Source organism: Syngnathoides biaculeatus, chromosome 2 (assembly GCF_019802595.1).
Source record: "Syngnathoides biaculeatus isolate LvHL_M chromosome 2, ASM1980259v1, whole genome shotgun sequence".
Classification (NCBI taxonomy): domain Eukaryota; kingdom Metazoa; phylum Chordata; class Actinopteri; order Syngnathiformes; family Syngnathidae; genus Syngnathoides; species Syngnathoides biaculeatus.
This window is the reverse complement of record NC_084641.1, coordinates 3,435,424-3,454,516: the sequence shown is the minus strand read 5'-3', so window position 1 is coordinate 3,454,516 and position 19,093 is coordinate 3,435,424. Positions and strand designations below refer to the sequence as shown.

The 19,093-nt window shown below is 40.6% G+C and overlaps 1 protein-coding gene across 6 annotated transcripts in view; it reads right to left on the bottom strand.

Moving 5' to 3' along the window:
• The window catches only part of LOC133504520 (DNA (cytosine-5)-methyltransferase 3B-like), a 37,810-nt gene extending 19,332 nt beyond the window's left edge, over positions 1-18,478 (bottom strand). Inside the window, exons 1-10 of one of the 6 annotated variants that reach the window (XR_009796008.1) lie at positions 18,015-18,476; positions 10,104-10,269; positions 9,187-9,249; positions 8,186-8,308; positions 6,187-6,522; positions 4,885-4,929; positions 4,712-4,791; positions 2,084-2,196; positions 1,827-2,010; positions 606-690 (exon numbers count right to left, since the gene is read on the bottom strand). Coding sequence is in view for 5 of the 6 variants with exons in the window: in XM_061826819.1 (XP_061682803.1) it covers positions 606-690; positions 1,827-2,010; positions 2,084-2,196; positions 4,712-4,791; positions 4,885-4,929; positions 6,187-6,522; positions 8,186-8,308; positions 9,187-9,249; positions 10,104-10,269; positions 18,015-18,107 (1,288 nt within the window). In the remaining variant the exon portion in view is untranslated. Of the gene's footprint in view, positions 1-605; positions 691-1,826; positions 2,011-2,083; positions 2,197-4,711; positions 4,792-4,884; positions 4,930-6,186; positions 6,523-8,185; positions 8,309-9,186; positions 9,250-10,103; positions 10,270-17,919 lie in introns of all 6 variants that reach the window. The other 5 variants (XM_061826819.1, XM_061826828.1, XM_061826836.1 and 2 more) reach the window with 5 other exon arrangements.
• Between the last annotated feature and the right edge of the window lie 615 nt (positions 18,479-19,093).

Genomic DNA, 19,093 nt, shown 5'->3' with positions numbered 1-19,093 from the left:
ATCTGTCTTGTCTGTTGTAACAACCAACACCACAAGTCTCGGGCATTGTGAATATTCTTCTCCAGTTCAATGTCCCCCACACTGTCAAGCAGCTCTTTTTGACCGGCAATATGGCACCATGAAAATGGTGACGTCATATGCATGACCTCTATACCAGGCGTGAACTTCTTCATGTTCAAAACAGTTGGAAACTGTGAGCTTGTCGATTCGCGATTATTGTTGTTGCTATTGTTGAAGTGGATTCATTTTTTTTTTTTTTTTCATTCCAAAAGAATGATACAAAATGTGATATGGTGAGTGGCTCCATCTTGTAACTTGAATAGTTGAGTTTTTCCCACAGCAACTCAAGCTAGCGGTTCTAACTAGGCCTTGTGATGTAAACTGATGAACCCTCCTTGGATAACAGGCCAAACATCTAAGGCAACCATAACAGTTCAATGAATTACTGTAAGTGCTCTAAGAATGAAATGACCTGGATGAGTGAGAAGATTCACTGATTAATTCACTTGATACTCAAACATATTCATTTCTGACACGTGAACATATCTACACATGCATGTGTGTGTGTGTGTGTGTGTGTGTGCACACGACGTGTACGTGTTTACCTGTTGCGATGCCATCAAAAAGTGAGAGAACTCTGATGGGTCTTCGTAGGTGAGTGGGGATGGACGGGTAAACACGATGAGCCTCCTACGGGAAGAAGATCAGATGACAACAAAATGTAAACATGCCTTAAAAACTGCACTTTACATGTGATGAGATAAATTTTTCAAAAGAAATAATTATAAAATGTGTGTAAAGCTGTAAGGAGCTGTAAAGCGTTGGCCTCACAGTTCTGAGGACCAGGGTTCAATTCCGGCCCTCCCTGTGTGGAGTTTGTGTGTTCTCCCCGTGCTTGCGTGTGGGTTTTCTCTGGGCACTCCGGTTTTTCCTCCCGCATTCCCAAGACATGGATTCATTGGAGACTCTAAACGACCCCCAGGTGTGATTGTGAGTGTAAATGCTTGTTTGTTTCTTTGTGCCCTGCGATTGGCTGGCAACCAGTTCAGGGTGTACCCCGCCTCCTGCCCGTTGACAGCTGGGATAGGCTCCAGCACTCCCGTGACCCTTGTGAGGATAAGCAGGTAAGAAAAAGGATTCATGTATGTAATTATAATCTATTATCCCCATTTCTAGGGATAAAATGTGTCATTAAATGACACAATGACACACATACAATATCACTTCCTCCTTCTTAGGTTGAAAAAATGACTTGTCTGGGTTAACATCTGAAGCATTATTGTCTAAATTATGCACATTTGTCATTAGGTCAACATGGTATGGTGGTCTTATAATTAGTGTAAACATAATACAAACATTTTTGATTTAACATTTCATCACTCCCGCGACCCTTGTCGGGATAAACAGCTAATAAAATGGATGGTTGGATGGATGGATGGTTAGTTACAAAATAATGATTTATGCCATAAATCAAGGGATGGATGGGTGGATGGATGGTTAGTTACAAAATAATGATTTATGCCATAAATCAAGGGTGGGCAACCTGCGGCTCTTGAGCCGCATGCAGCTGTTTGCCTACTTTTGTGCAGGTCTCGTGAAGGTACAAAAGCATACCAAAGTTCTGCTTACAGTATGTGCATGCACTTGAGTTCATTAAAGTAGTTGCGAGTCAGCGTTACTTCATTTTATTACGGGATTTGCGTACCCGTTTTGCCTGAGTTTATTATGGTTGGTACAGGTATTTTGACTACAAGCTCAGTGTGTGTGTGTGGCAAGAACTCCAAAATGGATGAAGCTAAAAACAAAGGACAAAGGTGACTACTCACAAACTCCATAGCACTGTTGTTGACAAAAAACTGCTGCACGCGAATGCTCCAGTCCTCTCTGGGAAGGAGGGCACGGTGGGCTCGGTGGTCCTGACACAGGTAGCAAATCCAAGGGTCCAGATCCTTGAGTGCGTCAAAGGTTCCGCGGCCCACCAGAATATTGAGGCAGTCATTGCAGTAGGATCTTGGAAAGGAGACAAAATTGTTGGCAGGGAAAGTGGCCTGGAACGGCGGCCAAAAAGGACGAGAGACCAGACCTGCAGCAGCCGTCGTTCCCGCACAGGATGACCTCCAGGCCGTAGCAGCAGATAGTGCAGTAGGACTGATATCCGTCATCGTCATACTGATACAAGGTCTCAGTGAAGTTGTCCTGCAGCAAAGAGTTGTGGGTTTTGATCATTAAATTGTGATGGGGAAGCCAGAAAGATTTAGGTTCTGACTTTCAGGTCATTCCAAGTACGGTCTCTGCATGTTGTACCCGTGCTTGCGTTGGATCCTAAATCCCACATTAACTTCACTGAATACCATTCCATAGTTTCTTTCAATGTGTGCCCTGACATTGGCTCTCATTTACTAATAAATAACTAGCCACAAGTTGAGTGTATACGCCAAATTCATGACACATGCGTACTAGCCAGTTTTCATTTCACCACGGAGCGTTTGTAATTACATGTAATCAGAAAACATTCTAAATGACGAGTTTGTGCCAGTGAGTGCCAATCTGGAAGAACAGAGTCACTAGTTCCATAGAAATGGACGTCTGCTTGATGCACCACAGCGGGATCTGAGGAGGTTTTAAGTTGCAACAGCTGCACACAGAGCAGCCACAACATTCTTCATCATATTTTAAAAAGGCAGAGAAGGTCAGAAGGAGCTACATTGTATCTTTGTAGACCTGGAGAAAGCCTATGACCAAGAGAGGAACTGTGGTACTGCATGGGCAAGCCTGGTGTGGCAGAGAAATATGCTAGAATAGTACAGGACATGTATGAGGGTAGCAGAACAGCGGTGAGATGTGCCGTTGGTGTGTCAGAAGAATTTAAGGTGGAGGTGGGACTGCATCAGGGATCCACGCTGAGCCCCTTCCTGTTTGCGGTAGTAATGGATAGGCTGACAGACGAGGTTAGACTGAATTCCCCTTGGACCATGATGGTCGCAGATGATATTGTGATCTGCAGTGAAAGCAGGGAACAGGCGGAGGAACAGTTGGAAAGATGGAGGTATGCACTGGAAAAGAGAGGAATGAAGATTAGCCGATGTAAAACAGAATATATGTGCGTGAATGAGAGGGGCGCAGGAGGAAGAGTGAAGCTCCAGGGAGAAGAGATAGCAAAGGTGGAAGACTTCAAATACTTGGGGTCAACAATACAGAGCAATGGAAAGTGTGGTAAGGAAGTAAAGAAACGGGTCCAGGCGGAGTGGAACAGTTGGCGGAAGGTGTCTGGTGTTCTATGTGACAGAAGAGTGTCTGCTAGGATGAAGGGCAAAGTTTACAAAACAGTGGTGAGGCCGGCCATGATGTACGGATTAGAGATGGTGGCTCTGAAGAAACAACAGGAAGCAGAACTGGAGGTAGCAGAAATGAAGATGCTAAGGTTCTCGCTTCAAGTGAACAGGTTGGATAGGATTAGAAATGAGCTCATTAGAGGGACAGCCAAAGTTGGATGTTTTGGAGACAAAGTTCAAGTAAGCAGACTTGGAGCTGCCACGCAAAAAAGCGAGAGGAAGACCAAAGAAAAGGTTGATGGATGTTGTGAGGGAGGACATGAGGACAGTGGGTGTTAGAGAGGAGGATGCACGAGATAGGCTTGAATGGAAAAAGATGACATGCTGTGGCGACCCCTAACGGGACAAGCCGAAAGTAAAAGAAGATTACTTGTAGTTAGTGACTTTCAAAAGGTTAGCATCATGGGAAAGCATAATGAGCAGAAAAAAATGACAACATATAACCATGCCAGAAGAGTGAAAGGATTTTGTTCAGACATCTATATATGACACCCCTTTGGGTGCCAATATTTTTCGCAGGACTGAATATGAGGCGTCCATTATGGAGGTCAGAGTCAAGTTGCACACAACCACACTCGTGGCGAGTCCAAAATCAATGCCAATCAATCAATTTTCATCACATTTTGCAGAATCACAGAAAAAAATATGTATACTAATTCAGATCATCACTGTGGTTTTTCAAAACAATTACTTACACACCTTTGGTCTTTTTGATCTTTGGTCATTTATCAGCTGCAAATTTAGGGAAATCTTTGCGATTTCTAGTGTGTACTTGGTCAATACAAAAACTTTTAAGACTGGCTTAATTAAGAAATGCGAGCGCTTCGATTGCATTGTTGAGTTTGCGCGATCAAAACACACACTTAGGCAATCCGCTTGTTGAGTAACAAATGCAGACATATATATATATATATATATATATATATATATATATATATATATATATATATATATACATACACACACACACACACACACATACACACACATACACATTCACACACACACACACACACACACACACACACACAGCCAGTTTAACGGAATGAGGGCAAAAGTGACAAGGAGCATGCTTTTCACAATTATTTAGGTGAGTCAACTCATGAGGAAATTCCCAGATATCATCATTTGAACAATGTCTTTATAATGACTTGTGGTTACATGAGATTTATGCGCAAATTTGTGCTGACGCACTGAGTGACTGAGACCCATTCACTTGTAACCAGAAGAGTGCAAAGTCTGCTGGCTAACCAAATTTACGATTCCAGCTCACCTGAAACCCTAGGTAGAATATACGGCATAGAAAACAGGTGGACGGATGGACTTTTTGTCCCTGTACATACAAAAACAACCATTCCCACATGGTAAAATGTTCTTACTTTGCACCGCAAGCAGAGACCTCCTTCGAAGAGCGGGTGGAAGATATCCACGTTGTCACTCCCGCAACACAAACAGAATCCTGTGGATCCAATGAGAAATTGCAATGCACGACAGAGCACCTACAATGGATACCCATGAGTCCTGGAAGAATTTCTTTATACAATAAACAAACCTTCAATGTCCAATTTCATTTTCACAATCCTCTCAATGGTCTTCTCTGCACATACAAAAACAGACACGTAAAGGTTACTTCAGTATGTAAATCAGATGACAAAAGACACAAAATTACTAATCTTAAAAAAGGTAAAAGAAAAGAGGCACACTATTTTAAGTACTCAAATTTTAAAATTAAAATTTTAAAGCAAAAGCATTTTTTTCTATACCACTGGGCAACACCAGTTTCTCTAAATATATTTTTTCTGTTTAATAATTGAAATTCAAAATAAACTTAACATTTACTAAACTTGTAATAAAAGTATTCAAAGGCTTGTAATTATTTTTTTAAGGGAAGATATGGCTTGGTCATGATAGAACGAGTTATTGAAGTATTATACTTATGGTTAAAAATTAAAAAGATCAAACAAAATAAATTATTTAAAAATATATACAACTGGATACCTTCCAATTGTGGATACATTTAATTTTTGTTTTTAAGGTTATTCACATTATATATTATTATATATAATTAAATAAAATCACTAAAAAGCTAAAGTGTTAAATGAAAGTTTGTAATTAATATGATACATCAAATATATTTATCTTTCTGGGCACCAAAAGAATGTCAAATTGGATTATTTTTAAATTTAACAATAAATGGTTTTTTTTAACAAATGCAAAAGTGCATCCTAAAAAAAAAAAAAAAAAAATTGACAATACTGGAAGCAGAATACCTGTACTATTAAAACTGTTCACCATAGTTAACTTTTTAATACACTTCTTCATATCTACTTGTCAAATATAATTATCAAGTAAGTATCAAAAAGTCACTTTTGTTTGACACGATTAATGAAGTATTTCATCATTGTTTTAGGACAGTGGTTTTAAAACTGTGGGGCGTGTGGCATCATGACAGACATTGGGGGAGGGGGGAATGACAATTTGTCACCCCAGTTTGAAATCCACTGGTTTAGGAAGACAGTGACAGCTGGTCCTGAAGTTGTGAAATATAATTGTTTGGGTAATATTTGTACTGATCGCATGGTGGGCAACTGGTTAGCACAAAGTTCTGAGGACCCAGGTTCAAATCTGATATTACCTGTCTGGACTTTGCACTTTCTCCTGTTTCCTCGCACATCCCAAAAAACATCCATGGTAGGTTAACTCAAGACTAAATTACTGCATAGGTGTGAATGTGAGTGCGAATAGTTGTTTGTAAACAGTGTATGTGCCCTGTGATTGCGTCTGACCCAAAGATACAGTTGGGATAAGCGGTACGGAAAATGGATGGATGATCTGAGAATGAGAAAGAACTTACCGCGATGGATCTGGTCGGGTTGAGTGTAGGTTGCGCCATTGGTCAACGTGACCTTTTTGGTCTTCCTTTTCTGCGTGTCATCGAGCGAGTTGTTGCCATCCTGTAGAGCACCCCACGGAACATTTCCTCCCTTTGACCTCCTTCGCCCGCCTTTGCCTTTGTCACCCTCATCTGTCTCTTCCTCCTGCAAACCTGCCACCTCGGTTGTGGATTCTTTCCTGCAGCAGAGTTTTTTGCGTCTCCTGTATTTACGCTTCGGGGTGGTCTGCTGCGCTGGGAACACATCTATGCAGGTGGCTTCCTCCTTTGTTTCTTTGTTGTTTGATTCTGTCCCACCTACATGAGAAGCATCATGACAGCACCGAGTATAGGTGACAAGCCCACAATTGGTTCATGTACAAGTGACTTTTCAATTGCAAGCAGGGCAAATAACAAGCAACGAGAACATCTGTCTCACACTCGTTCGGCGTTCCTGTGTGGAGTTTGCGTGTTCTCCCCAAGCTTTTTTTTTTTTGCAGCACTATTTATCCTCTTACATTCCCCCCAAAAATTGCTTCTCATCTTATCTGAATACACCAATACCACCACCAAGGGTCTCAAAAAGCTTGTGGAGCAAACCTGACCTACTGAAGTGTACAATCTTTCCTGCAAAAGGAGTATGAAAGTGAAAAAATGCATAACACACTCTGGTGGTTGGGATAATGGATAAATTTTAGATTATGCTCATATGGAAAATGGAGTGGTAATAGTTTCTAGGTCTTCATAAATGATTTAAAGCGCAATGCTATGTTTTTCAATTCTGAATACCTGAACTTAGGTGTCAAACTCAAGGCTCAAGGGACAGATCCAGCACACCACAGCATTTTATGTGGCCCGCAAAAGAATAAGTATCATATGATTTTAAAGGAGTAGCACAGTGACTCAGCTTACAGTGTTGGCCTCACAGTTCTAAGGTCCTGGGTTCGATCCCGGCCCCGCCTGTGCGGCGTTTGCATGTTCTCCCCATGCCTACGTGGGTTTTCTCCGGACACTCCGGGCACTCCACATCCCAAAAACATGGAACATTAATTGGACGCTCTAAATTTCCCATAGGTTTTATTGTGAGTGCGGCTGCTTGTCTTGGTGTACCCTGTGATTGGCTGGCAACCAGTTCAGGGTGTACCCTGCCTCCTGCCCGTTGACAGCCGGGATAGGCTCCAGCACTCCCACGAACCTCGTGAGTGTAAGCGACTAAGAAAATGGATGGATGGATGGATGGATGATTTTAGTGGGTAGCTGTAAACCGTTGGCCTCATAGTGCTGAGGATTGGGGTTCAATTCCCGCCCCTGGCTGTGTGGCGTTTGCATGTTCTCCTCGTGCCTGCATGGGTTTTCTCCATTTTTTTCCTCTCATATCACAAAAACATGCATTAATTGGAGACTATAAATTGCCCCTAGGTGTGACTGTGACTGTTGTCTCTCTCCATGTGTCCTGTAATTGGCTGGCAATCAGTTCAGTAACCCTGGCTCTTGCCCAGAGACTTGGGATAGGCTCCAGCATGCCTGCAACCCAAGTGAGGATAAGCAGTAAACAAAATAGATGGATGGATTAAAAAAAATAATAATAATCTGACGATAGGTAAACCTGTGGCTCCCAAAGTGAAAGTATGTGGGGGTCTACTATAGACCCACTCAGGCATAAATAGAGGGACTCAACACTGGCAATTTAGAGATGAAAAGCATTTTGGATTAAACTTCCACAAACAAGAACAGTCCACATGCCTTGATTCAACCAATGCGGAATATGCAAATTGATCCTATGGTGTGAATGTGAGGATTCAGGCTTGCTTGTCTATCCTGCCATTGAATGGCCACAAGTATATTTCATTTAAACATTGTCTAGCATCCAAATTTAATGTGAAAATTACCGTAATTGTTAATCTTGTCTTTTTTTGGTCAAAATATTAGCATTAAATTGGAGCCTGTGGGCTCTAAGTCCAGACAAGAGCTCAAAGCATACATGTACCGTTACCACAGGCCACAACGTCAGAGGATATGAAGTCAAGTTCGTCATCGGCTTTCTCATCTTCACTGTCCAATACGTATACAAACTCCGCTAGAGAGTCATTTGTAGTCGGAAGACCTACAAGAAAAGACAAATGAGCTGGAGTACCATTCTTAACCTCTAGATAATGATATTCAGAATTAAAAAGTCAAACATTTGATATCCCACAGACAAGCCCTCAACATTTGAATGAAAAAAAAAGTAGGTGTATGCTGTACATGTATGCTGCTATCACCCCCCCCCAGTGAAACTTTGTTTTGTTTTTTGCAAAAGCTTGCTTTTTTTATTACCAAAACCTCTAGCCAACCCTCACTCCCAGATATCCTGGTTACAAAAGTTATACTTGTAAGTAGCCCGCAAGAAAGGGATGAGCAGTGGCTCATTTGCATGAGAATAAAACAATAACTTAAGGCTTCTTTAAACTCGCAGGCGGCGACCGCGCTAACATCACTGGGACTATCCCACATGCAGTTTGCCTTTATAGTCGAGCGTAACACACGTGTGCAGTTTTGAAAATCTCATGCATTTCTCCTCCAAGCCATAAGTGTTGGCTGGTATTGTCTCGGATGGAGTTTCCTCTGCATTTTTTGGGGCATTTTCGGAAGCCATTTTCCTTTCCTTTCCGTAACAGGGAAAAAAAATGAAGACCATGGAACAGTGTTTGGTAGAACAAATGGATCTAGATGACCGGATACGTTTAATTGTGCTGCAAAATTGATCGTGACAGCAGTGGCATGTGGAACCAAGAGGAACAGTCGGTAAGTCATCACAGCATATGACTAAAACAGACGAATCGCGAGAGATTATCTCCACGGTATTCGACACGAAGCAACATTTGTTGTCGTGTGCACGTCACGTGATGCAGAGGGGCCGAGTGTCAAAGGGGCAATGCGTCAGTCATGTGATGCAATGTGGCCGGGAGTATAAAGAGGCCTTTAGGTTATACTTGGTCTTACTTTCCGGCTGGAAACATTCCCCAATCCGAAACTTTATCACTTCTTCTGTGATGTCAATTACATCTGAGAAAAAAAAAAAAGACATTAGTGTTAGAATAATTCCACAGAGTATTAGTACCACACTGGAACAATAATAAATAGCATGAGAAAAAAAAAAAAGAGAAAATCACAATATTATGAAAGAAAACAAATCCAGAAAAAAAGATTTCTTTAGATGTTTTACTCTTACAAGGTTGTAATTTTTTTTCAGGATTTTTTTTTTCCTATAAGCTTAAAGTCGTGTTATTTTTTTGAATGTCTTAATACTGCACAAGATTTTCAATCGAAAAAAGTTTACTACTGTGACAATATTTCTAAAAAATAAATAAATAAAAGTTGCACCCCCCCAAAAAAAGAGTAAAACGTATTTTTTCATGAAAAATAATTGATTAATCTCATGTTACCAAGCTCCCCCCAAATGTACTGTATTATTTTTAAGATTACAATTTATTTCACAAAATACTGCACTATATTTTACTATTTTTACAATACTGTACTTTAGAATCAGAATGAAGAATGTTCATTGGCCAAGTATATAGAAAACACCCAATGTGTTTCTGGAAGTTGGAGCCAGCCTCTAGCATTTAGGCCAGTTGTTTCTTATTATCATATTTAATTATCGCACAAGTAGTAACTTTAAAAACTGAATACATTCCTTGAAGTCTTTACAACCTTTGCACAATGGTCATTGCACTGGACTATTGCTCTAATGGGCACTGTAACTGTCCTAAATGCTAGAGGACTCTGCATCCTTTACACAATTGTTAATTAAAAAATTTACTTTTATCTGGGAGCATAATTGTTTGTTTATGTTCCAGTGTGGTCCCTAAAACTTCTCTGAATACAGTAATCAATAAATAAATTAACATAAATCCCACCAGATGAATGGTCTGTGTAACCAGAAGAGTCCGAATCACACAAGTCGCAAATATCGTCTTCGAGCATATTTTGCTTGGCTTTGTCTGGCAGTTTGTGTGTTGGAGGCAACGTTCTAGATGTTTCCTCTTCTTCAGTGGCTGACAGAGTCCAGTCATTTATTAAAACCTTCAATAGGGAAAACATCAAATTAAAGGCAATGACAAGGAGGCACTCGCCCCCACATTTTCATTTCAAACGTCTTCGCCAGCATTACCCAAACTTCATTGAGGCCAGGAACATACCGGTGATACATGCGAAAAATCTTACATCACAACCTCCCAAAAACAATTAACATCAAACAAAGATTTGGGTAATAATCTTGTATGGTTGACAAAAATATATAGTGTGGAATCTAGGACTTTTTAGTTGAACACAAAAATGGATGTACTCAGAGGAAGCCATGATTTATTCCGTCATTGAAGAGCAACAAGTGGATATAAAAGATAGGAATCTTCTGGTCTAGGGTACCTGCTTCCAACTGAGCTAACTACAATAAATTCCAGAGCTAACGTCTCTGAGGAGTCACAAATGAGCACAGATGGGAAATAAGTTACAAATGAACAAGTCATAACCAAACCAAGTCTAAACCTTGGGGTTCAAGCAAGTTTTGAGTCACAGTACTGGGAAAAAGTCATGCACGTAAGTCGAATTCAGACAAAAATTCAAGCGCTCACTTTTGTTTAGAAAGTCATGAATCAAGTCATTCAATCTTAATCATTCAAGAGTCAAGACGATCAATTGTGGAAATAATTATTATTGATACTCGGCCAAACAAATCAAGCAAGTGAAAAATCACAGTGCTAAAAAAAGTAGAGGAAAGTTACACTTACAAAAGTATATTTGGAACATTACATAAGAGTATTGTTAAGAAACCTGCCAAATTTGAGTAAATAGTCAAATATACAAAATAAGACTCCAAAATCAATCAAAGAATAAATAAAAATTCATTTTGCCCTCTTGCTGCAAGACTGGGTGGGCACGTCTGCAAAAGGCACTGGAAGCACGACCTGCTCGACCTTCACCTATCAAATACCCCCCTTTCCAAAGTATGTGCTTAAGCACAGACACACGACTAGCAGACAATGCAATAACTTATTTCCTCTAGCAATTAACATCTAAACAGCTAACTTAGAACTCAATTGCAACATGATGCCAATTTTTTGTCTTGAGTTTGTTGTCACATTTCTGGCAGGACAATTTGTATTATACATTAAACATTACTAGTGCGCTCACTGCATGACTCTAACCACACTGTACCGTTTGCACATCTGTGGAGTAGCTGCAACATTTGCACAATCGACATTGTCCCAATTGACCCCTCCGTACAGGGCACTTAACCACGCCTCCTGAAGTGACGTCACGCCACGTGCGCTGACGTCAGACAAACAATTAGCAAAAATATCGGCGCTGCAAGAAAAGAATAGAACGAAACTGTCCGATTTACCGGCTGATTTCTCACTGGCATTCTTAGCTAACAGTGAAATATCGTTGAAAAGCAGACAGCAGGGCTTCAAGTATTTCAGCAAGCGGTATTTCAATGGTATTTACATGCATATCAACGGAGAAACCATTGATATTAGCGTGAGATCTTTCCAGAGTCAGAGGAAGAATGAGAAGCCACATAATATAATATATTATAACCCAAAAACGAATTCGTCATTGACAGTTTCCTATTTTTGTGTTACATATCACACTTGTGTGCAGAATCTGCATATGTATAGCCGTTTGTGAAGGCGAGGCTTGATTTACGAGTTGTTTCTCTCGTTTTCTTTGTGTAACGTCACGCGCTCCCCTCAATAATTATTCTTGAATTAGTCCCGAACCTACGTAAGTCCCGACCGAGTACGACAATCACTACTTTAGTGTCCTCAAACATCCTTCCTTCAGTCTTTTGTTGTCTCGGTGCACATCGAAGGCTTTTAGGACTGCTAGTCCGGTTTAGCTTAGCTAATTAGCCGCGAACAAAAGGGACACGTTTGTGCAGTCAGATCATCGCAAAATATCGCTCAACACAGATCAAGTGTGACAATCATTCACACGTAGCTATATTATGCAAGCGAAGAACGGCTAATTTATTTATATGAGACGTATTGAAAATCAAATATAGGGCTTACCTTCGTGCAAACATATCTGTTCCGGTTGATTTTAGATGGATTCAGTTGATCATGAGATGGAGGCCCCGTATCTGAGATCTTCCACAAAGTTTGATCCATCGAAGACATTTTTCGTACTCGGTCTTCTGTTCCGGTTGATTTTAGATGGATTCAGTTGATCATGCAGTCTTCCACAAAGTTTGATCCATCGAAGACATTTTTCGTACTGGGTCTTCGGTTTTGGAAAGGGTACGAATTGAACTCCACTAACTAGCCTTTCAGGATACCTGTCGTCACTATTATAAAGTCCGTGACTACACCTCTTAACCATATCTACTGTTAAAGAACCCAAATACGCAATGAAACGCCAACAGAAGCTATACTGGACCATCCAGCGTTGTCTGAGAAAACTGCGGGTCAAAACAGGGCGTGGTTTATGCAGATCTCTGGCCTCTGATTGGTCAGTGACGCGGATTACGCAATTTCTACGGAGGGGTCAATTATTGCACTCCTTCCCAATTTAAACTGCATACATTTCTTGTAGTCCCAGTTCTGCATTGGGCTATTGCTCTTTTAGGCATTCGAAGGACTCTGCATCTTTTGCACAAAGGTTTGAAAAAAAAAAACACTACTTGTCAAATTAATATTTTCTTGCTCTGTGACTGTTCTCACAAGGTTTTTACGTCTGAAAGGTATTCTGTTAAATAACTGTTTGCTGTCGTACTAGAGAGGGTCCAACTACAGGAGACAAATTCCTTGAGTGTTTTCTGACATACTTGGCAAAATACAGATTATTGGGATTCTGGAAAAAGAAAAAGAAAAAAGGGTTCTGGGATGACTTCTAGTCAGCTATAGAACAGACGTTTAAGGTTCTGCTACTGGTCTACAAATTACCAACTGGTTTCAGTCCAAGACATATACAAGAAATGCCAAAGGGATGTAAACTTTGTGGGGCTCTAAGGTCGGCAGACTCAGCTCAGATAGTGGAGCACAGAGTCCAAAGCAAGCACGGTGACATAGCATACAGCTGTTATGCTACTCGCATATGGAACATGCTACGTTGCAAACAGAAGTCAAGTCAGCCCATCTTTGCTTGCAAATGTCTTCAGAATTCAGGTGAGTTCCCTTTATACCTAATCATGGCATCCAGCTGTTCCCAATTAGCCAGTTCACCTGTAGGATGTTCCAAACAGGCGTTAGCTGAGCCTTCTTCAACTTTCTCAGCCTTTTTCTTTTTTTGCAGCCATAAAATTCAAAGTTAATTAATTTTTGCTAAAAACTGTTTTTCTGCCTGAACATTAAATATCCTGTTTGTGTAGTGTATTCAATTAAATATAGGTTGAACACGATTTGCATATCACTGAATTCTGTTTTTCTTTAACCCAACATCCCAACTTTGTTGAAATTGCCTTTGTAAATGCTTTGAATCATAAAAAGTTACCTTGTATAAGAAATACATTATATAATTACATTTTCCTTGCCAAAAGTGTCTACTGTATGCTTGTCCCGCTGTGTTGAAAGAAAAACAGTTCTGGAGACCTCGGCCAACACAGAGTGAGAACTTGACATATACAGCGGTTGACCTGAAAATTTCACTAGATGTTGCGAACAACTAAAGTAATCCGTATATACAAAGAAAGTAGAACAAATAAGATCTGAAATTAAGTTGTGTGTAATAATGTGAAACAAGGAAAAAGTATTGAACATGCAAACTCGTATCGAGTTAATACTTTGTACACAAGACTTTGTTTGCAATGACAGCTTCAAGACGTCTCCTTTAGGAAGAAACTAATCGCATGCATTCCTCTGGTGTGATTTTGACCCAGCCGTTCACACAAGCAATCTTCAAATCTTGAAGGTTTCGTGGGATTTAGGGATATAGAGTTTCAGTTCTTTCCATCGATTTTCCATTGGATTTAATACAGATGATTGGCTGGGCCATTATAGCAGTTTTCCTTGAAACCAATGGAGTTTCCTTGGTAATATGTTTCGGATCATTATCCTACTGAAATGCCTTGTTTCATTTCATCATCGTAGATGGCAGCAGATTTTTGTCAAGAATGTCTCAGTACATTTTCCCATTCATCCTTCAATAATGACAAGTTTACAACACCATTTGATAAAAGCCAGCCCCCATGCCATTGTGTTCCCACCAGGGATCTTCATTGTATGTAAGTTGTTGTTCTTAGGGTGATGTGGAGCGCCATTTTTCCTCTAAAAACACATTATGCATTATATGCTCCAAACAGTTCAATTCAACTTTCATCAGGCCAGACTATATTTTCCCTATATTTACCTGGGTCCTCCAAATGTTGTTCAGCAAACTTTCAACAAGCTTTGAAATGTTTTCTTTTCTTTTTTTTTTTCCATTAATGGGGTCTTGTGTAGTGAGCGTACATACAGGCCGTGGTGGCAGGGTACATTACTCAGTTTTCCTTTGGACAACAGTACCTGCTAATTCCAGGTCTTCTTGAAGGTTTCCACGTTCCAGGTTTATCCTTGGCTCTTGACCTTTCTGATTATTCTTTGCACTCCTCTTTCAGATATCTTGTGAGAAGCACCCAATCAAAGCAAAATTATGATAACATGATTTGGTTTCCACTTGCATATCAGAAACTTTCATATGGGCCTGTAACCAATGCCATCATCATGTTTTACAACACTTAGTTTGGAATTGTCTTTGCTCTTATCTGGTGATGTTACGAGACTTCGAAGCATGTGTCGAGTAATGAGTGGGCTACTCTTAAGGGTACTTTATACTCCCGCTGCAGCGCAACCGGCTACGCCCACATTGCATCACTTGACCTACACATTTCTCTGTGCATCACCTTTGCAAGGCTGGTGTGTAGCCTGCTGCGCACACGTAAAAAAAAAATTTGCTGCGTGGTGAGAGAACAGAGCACGCCGCAGAGCTCAACTCTAATGATTGGCCTGTTTAGTCATATGCTGCGATGACGTAGTCCACATAGCACATACTGTACGTCACCACCTTCTCAATCGATTTTTCAGCAGAATTAAACATGTCATCTGGTCATTTAGGTCAATTTGTTCAAGCAGACATGCTTCCAGCGTCGCCATTGTTATTGCTTTGTTCCTTGTTACGGAGTACACTTTCACAACTGAGTGTGTGGATTGCACTCGAGTATAATTGCAAACTACACCCAAGAGACCCGCAGTGATGTGAGGGCGGTCGCTGCAAACGCGAGTATAGACAAACCTTTAGCCGTCACTACTCTTCGTCATCATCTTAGCCAACCTTTTGCATAGGGAGCAGAGTTACACAAATGTTCATACAACTGTTAAAAGTGACGCATGATGGCTAAAAAGACTTTGGAAAGTTATCGGGGGTCATTAGATGTTGTTTCAAGAAACCATTAGGACAAAAACTGTGCTTTTATCAACAATATCAACACATTAGCCTGGGAGAAACACAAATGGAGCAAGAATTTCGAACTGTGGGCGTCAGTAACCTATCCAGACATCGTCAACTATCTCCTCTTCTCGACAAGTGCCTATACCATGGACCAACTAAAGAATTACAAAGGTCTGGAGGCCGAAAACCAATTCTTCAGTGGCTGGGTTTCTAATGCAGCAGTATCCATTGCAAGCAACCTGTGTCTCCACGCTGCTAAGGTTGGTGTACCCATCAATGCAATTTAAATACGTACTTAGTGTCTGAGTGAATGCTGCTGAAATATTCATTTGCGTGATTACAGTCACCGTTGTTAAATTATGTTGATTATACCAACGAAAGAGGTGTAGGTTGTTATTATTTTCTTTTTTGCAAACATGTTCACATAACCATCACTTTGGGGGGATGAGAAAAGCAAGTGCAAACCGAATATGTGAAACAATGAAATAAAGATTAAGACGGATTCATTATAGAGTACTGGGGGGGGGGGGGGTGCGATTCAGTTCAGTTTTAGTTGCTTTCGTGGGCTGACAGAAAATACAGATTTTAAGAGACATGCATTGCATTCACACACAAGTATTATGGAGCCCCTTGGCCCTAAAGAATACTTCTCCTTCACAGAACTTAGCTAATGCTAAGTAGGTGTGAAATCCTAAAAAGGTATCCAATACCTTACAAGAACAAAATTCTCCGAGCAAACTCTGACATAGGGTAACTATTTGGCTGTAAGATCGGCGGTGCTGATATGAGACAGCCACAGTTGTCGCCATTTGGTTGATAACTCCTCATTTTTCTTGCACTAGTTCTTGATCACAGCTGACAGTCGAAAGAAAAACGCTTTACAACGCCCACTCTTATTTGAGCAACCGATAACATAGCAGTACACCCCCATTCATACGCCTTTCTGAAATGATTTCTGCTTAGTTGCGGTTTGTCGACTCGAATTCACCCATCCAGAATGGCCCGCGTTCTCTAAACCTGAAGGTGTGTGACGTCAGTCGAAAACTACCGATAACAGCCGAGCTTACGGATATGCCTGTGTGGCGGGCATTTTGGGAAAGTCGATGTTCCCACTGAAGACAATACACAGGCATTAAAATTAAGTTGTAACTTGGTCATTTTCAACCGATTTCACGAGCTTAACTTTTTGCAGAAAATATTTTTACATGCGATAAATTCCTCTCCCAGGTCTCTTGTAGTAATGGAGAGGTTTCCAATGACGTAATCAACACCTCAGACCAATTGGATAAATTGACGAGAGAAAAAAACTTCATCCTTCACCTATCACCTGTGTTCTCTGACTTCTATGACACACAAGATGGCGCGATTGGAAATGTATCCATTGTTCGGCATTGGATGCAACCATATGCAGCACAATGTGCCAGCATACTTGTTCTTTCGTTTTGTTTTGTTTTTTTTGCAGTCCTCAATCCTAGAATGACGACTTTGACTAGTTTAGCGTCCTCCGCAAAGACCTCAAAAGGGGCGTGGCCTATATACCAATACGTACAATCTGTTTTTGGCGTTGTCACATTGCAATGCACCGTGGGATGGATAGTAAGGAGCCAAGACGTTCATTGCAAATTAAACACTTAAAAGAATAAATATGTAGAGCATATATTTACAGACTTTATTCTTGTATTGTTCTTAATTAAGCGCAGGAAAGCACAAGTACGCACACCATAGTATTCTCGGAACTCGAGAAAGTTCATACCGGAAGTGAGAGTCTCTTGACCAATTACATTAGCGCGGGCAGCATTGTAACCAATAGAATCAATAAGATTCTCGCTTCTTTTGTAAACTGATTTGGGATCAGGTTACCTTCACATTTTCAAGCAGTATGAACATACTCTATCTGAACCCAGGTCAGCTAACTAGAGCTATTGGTCCACGCCGTAGCACAACATGGCGAAAAGCACACGAGTGAAAACAATAGCGTTTCAATCTAATCAACGGCGTGAAACAAACTTCAAAAGTACTTAATTCAGAAAAAAGACGTGAGGAACCAGGACTCGAGATGCGTAACAACGGAACGTTGCACTTTCGCTCCTGAAATCGGATTACAAGCAAACGCTCCAAACTGTTTGATCAACAATACCAGTAATTTGTAGAATATAAAGTAAATACGCGAACTTAATGCCGTAAAAATATCGCCCGCCACTCAAATGAAATAGTCACGTCCATCCTCGTGAAGTTTACCTTCGGAATAAAGTAGCCGAGTTGTGCAACACAAATGCAATTAAGAAGGTGCCTATGTTGTGATTTATTTACCTTAACAGCTGTTTTGTAGTGCGCTACAAGAAGTGGGAGTGGCGACATGATCAAGTTTGAAGTAATTTTAAGAAAATACATGTGGGTGAACTCACCATGGCTGCTTCCCTTCGTGTGGTCGGTCTCTGGACATTTAAACCGGCACACCACAAAGATGAGGCACCCAGGCGCCCCTCCCTTAAAACCATGACACCACCCCTCGACCCCCGGAAGCCGCATGCACCCCTTTTTGCGCCATTTCCAAAATTTCGACCAAAAACTAACTTACTATTTCGTTATGAAATGACATAAATAACGTGACTGTTCTAGCATCAAAGGAGGTCTCCAAAAGACGACGTAACTCAGCAAAAAGCTCGCGATAAGGATGCTACAATAGTAGCGGCTAGCTTCTAAATTGCTAACCGCATGCGAACATGGAACGCAGTTCCAAGCAAAAGTATGAGAACCTTTGCAAATACCTCAATCTCTGCATAAATTGGCCACAAAATCTGATCCGACATTTGTCTCACCCGAAATCACATGACTAGACAAATGCATTTCTAATCTCAGATGATTATAGTTGTATAACTGACGCCATTTAAACAGCGTGGGGTGGAGAAAGGCTGATTTAAGTTGGTCCCATACGGTATGTGCAAGATCATTAAGTCTCAAGTCTTAACCTTCAAGTTTCAAGCAAGTAACTGTGGAAAAAAACTGTCAAAAGTACAGTAATTAGTCATACATAATCTTTCACAGCCATAACCTAAAGTTGCAAGAACAACTACATCCTTGGAAGTACTAACATTTCTGAATAAATTCTTGAAATTAGATCTGATTGTCATACAGGTCACAACAGTGGAAAAATACAGCCTATCGAGTCCAATCTCCTACCACATGAGCAATTATTGTCAAATTTTCGATGATTTCAATGGACAGACACATTATGTAGACCAGGGGTGTCAAACTCATTCTTGTCGCGGGCCACATTATAGTTACGGTTTCCCTCAGAGGGCCGTTATAACTGTGAAACCATAAATGTGTTTAATCGTCTCATCATATACACACATGAAATTTATGAACTAGTTTTAGAATCAGAAATCAAGGGTAATGGGTTTTTCAACTACTGTTCGTGATTGGTAAATGTTTGCAATATCTCAGTGTTATCATTTATGCTCTCACAGTTTGAAATTTTAGC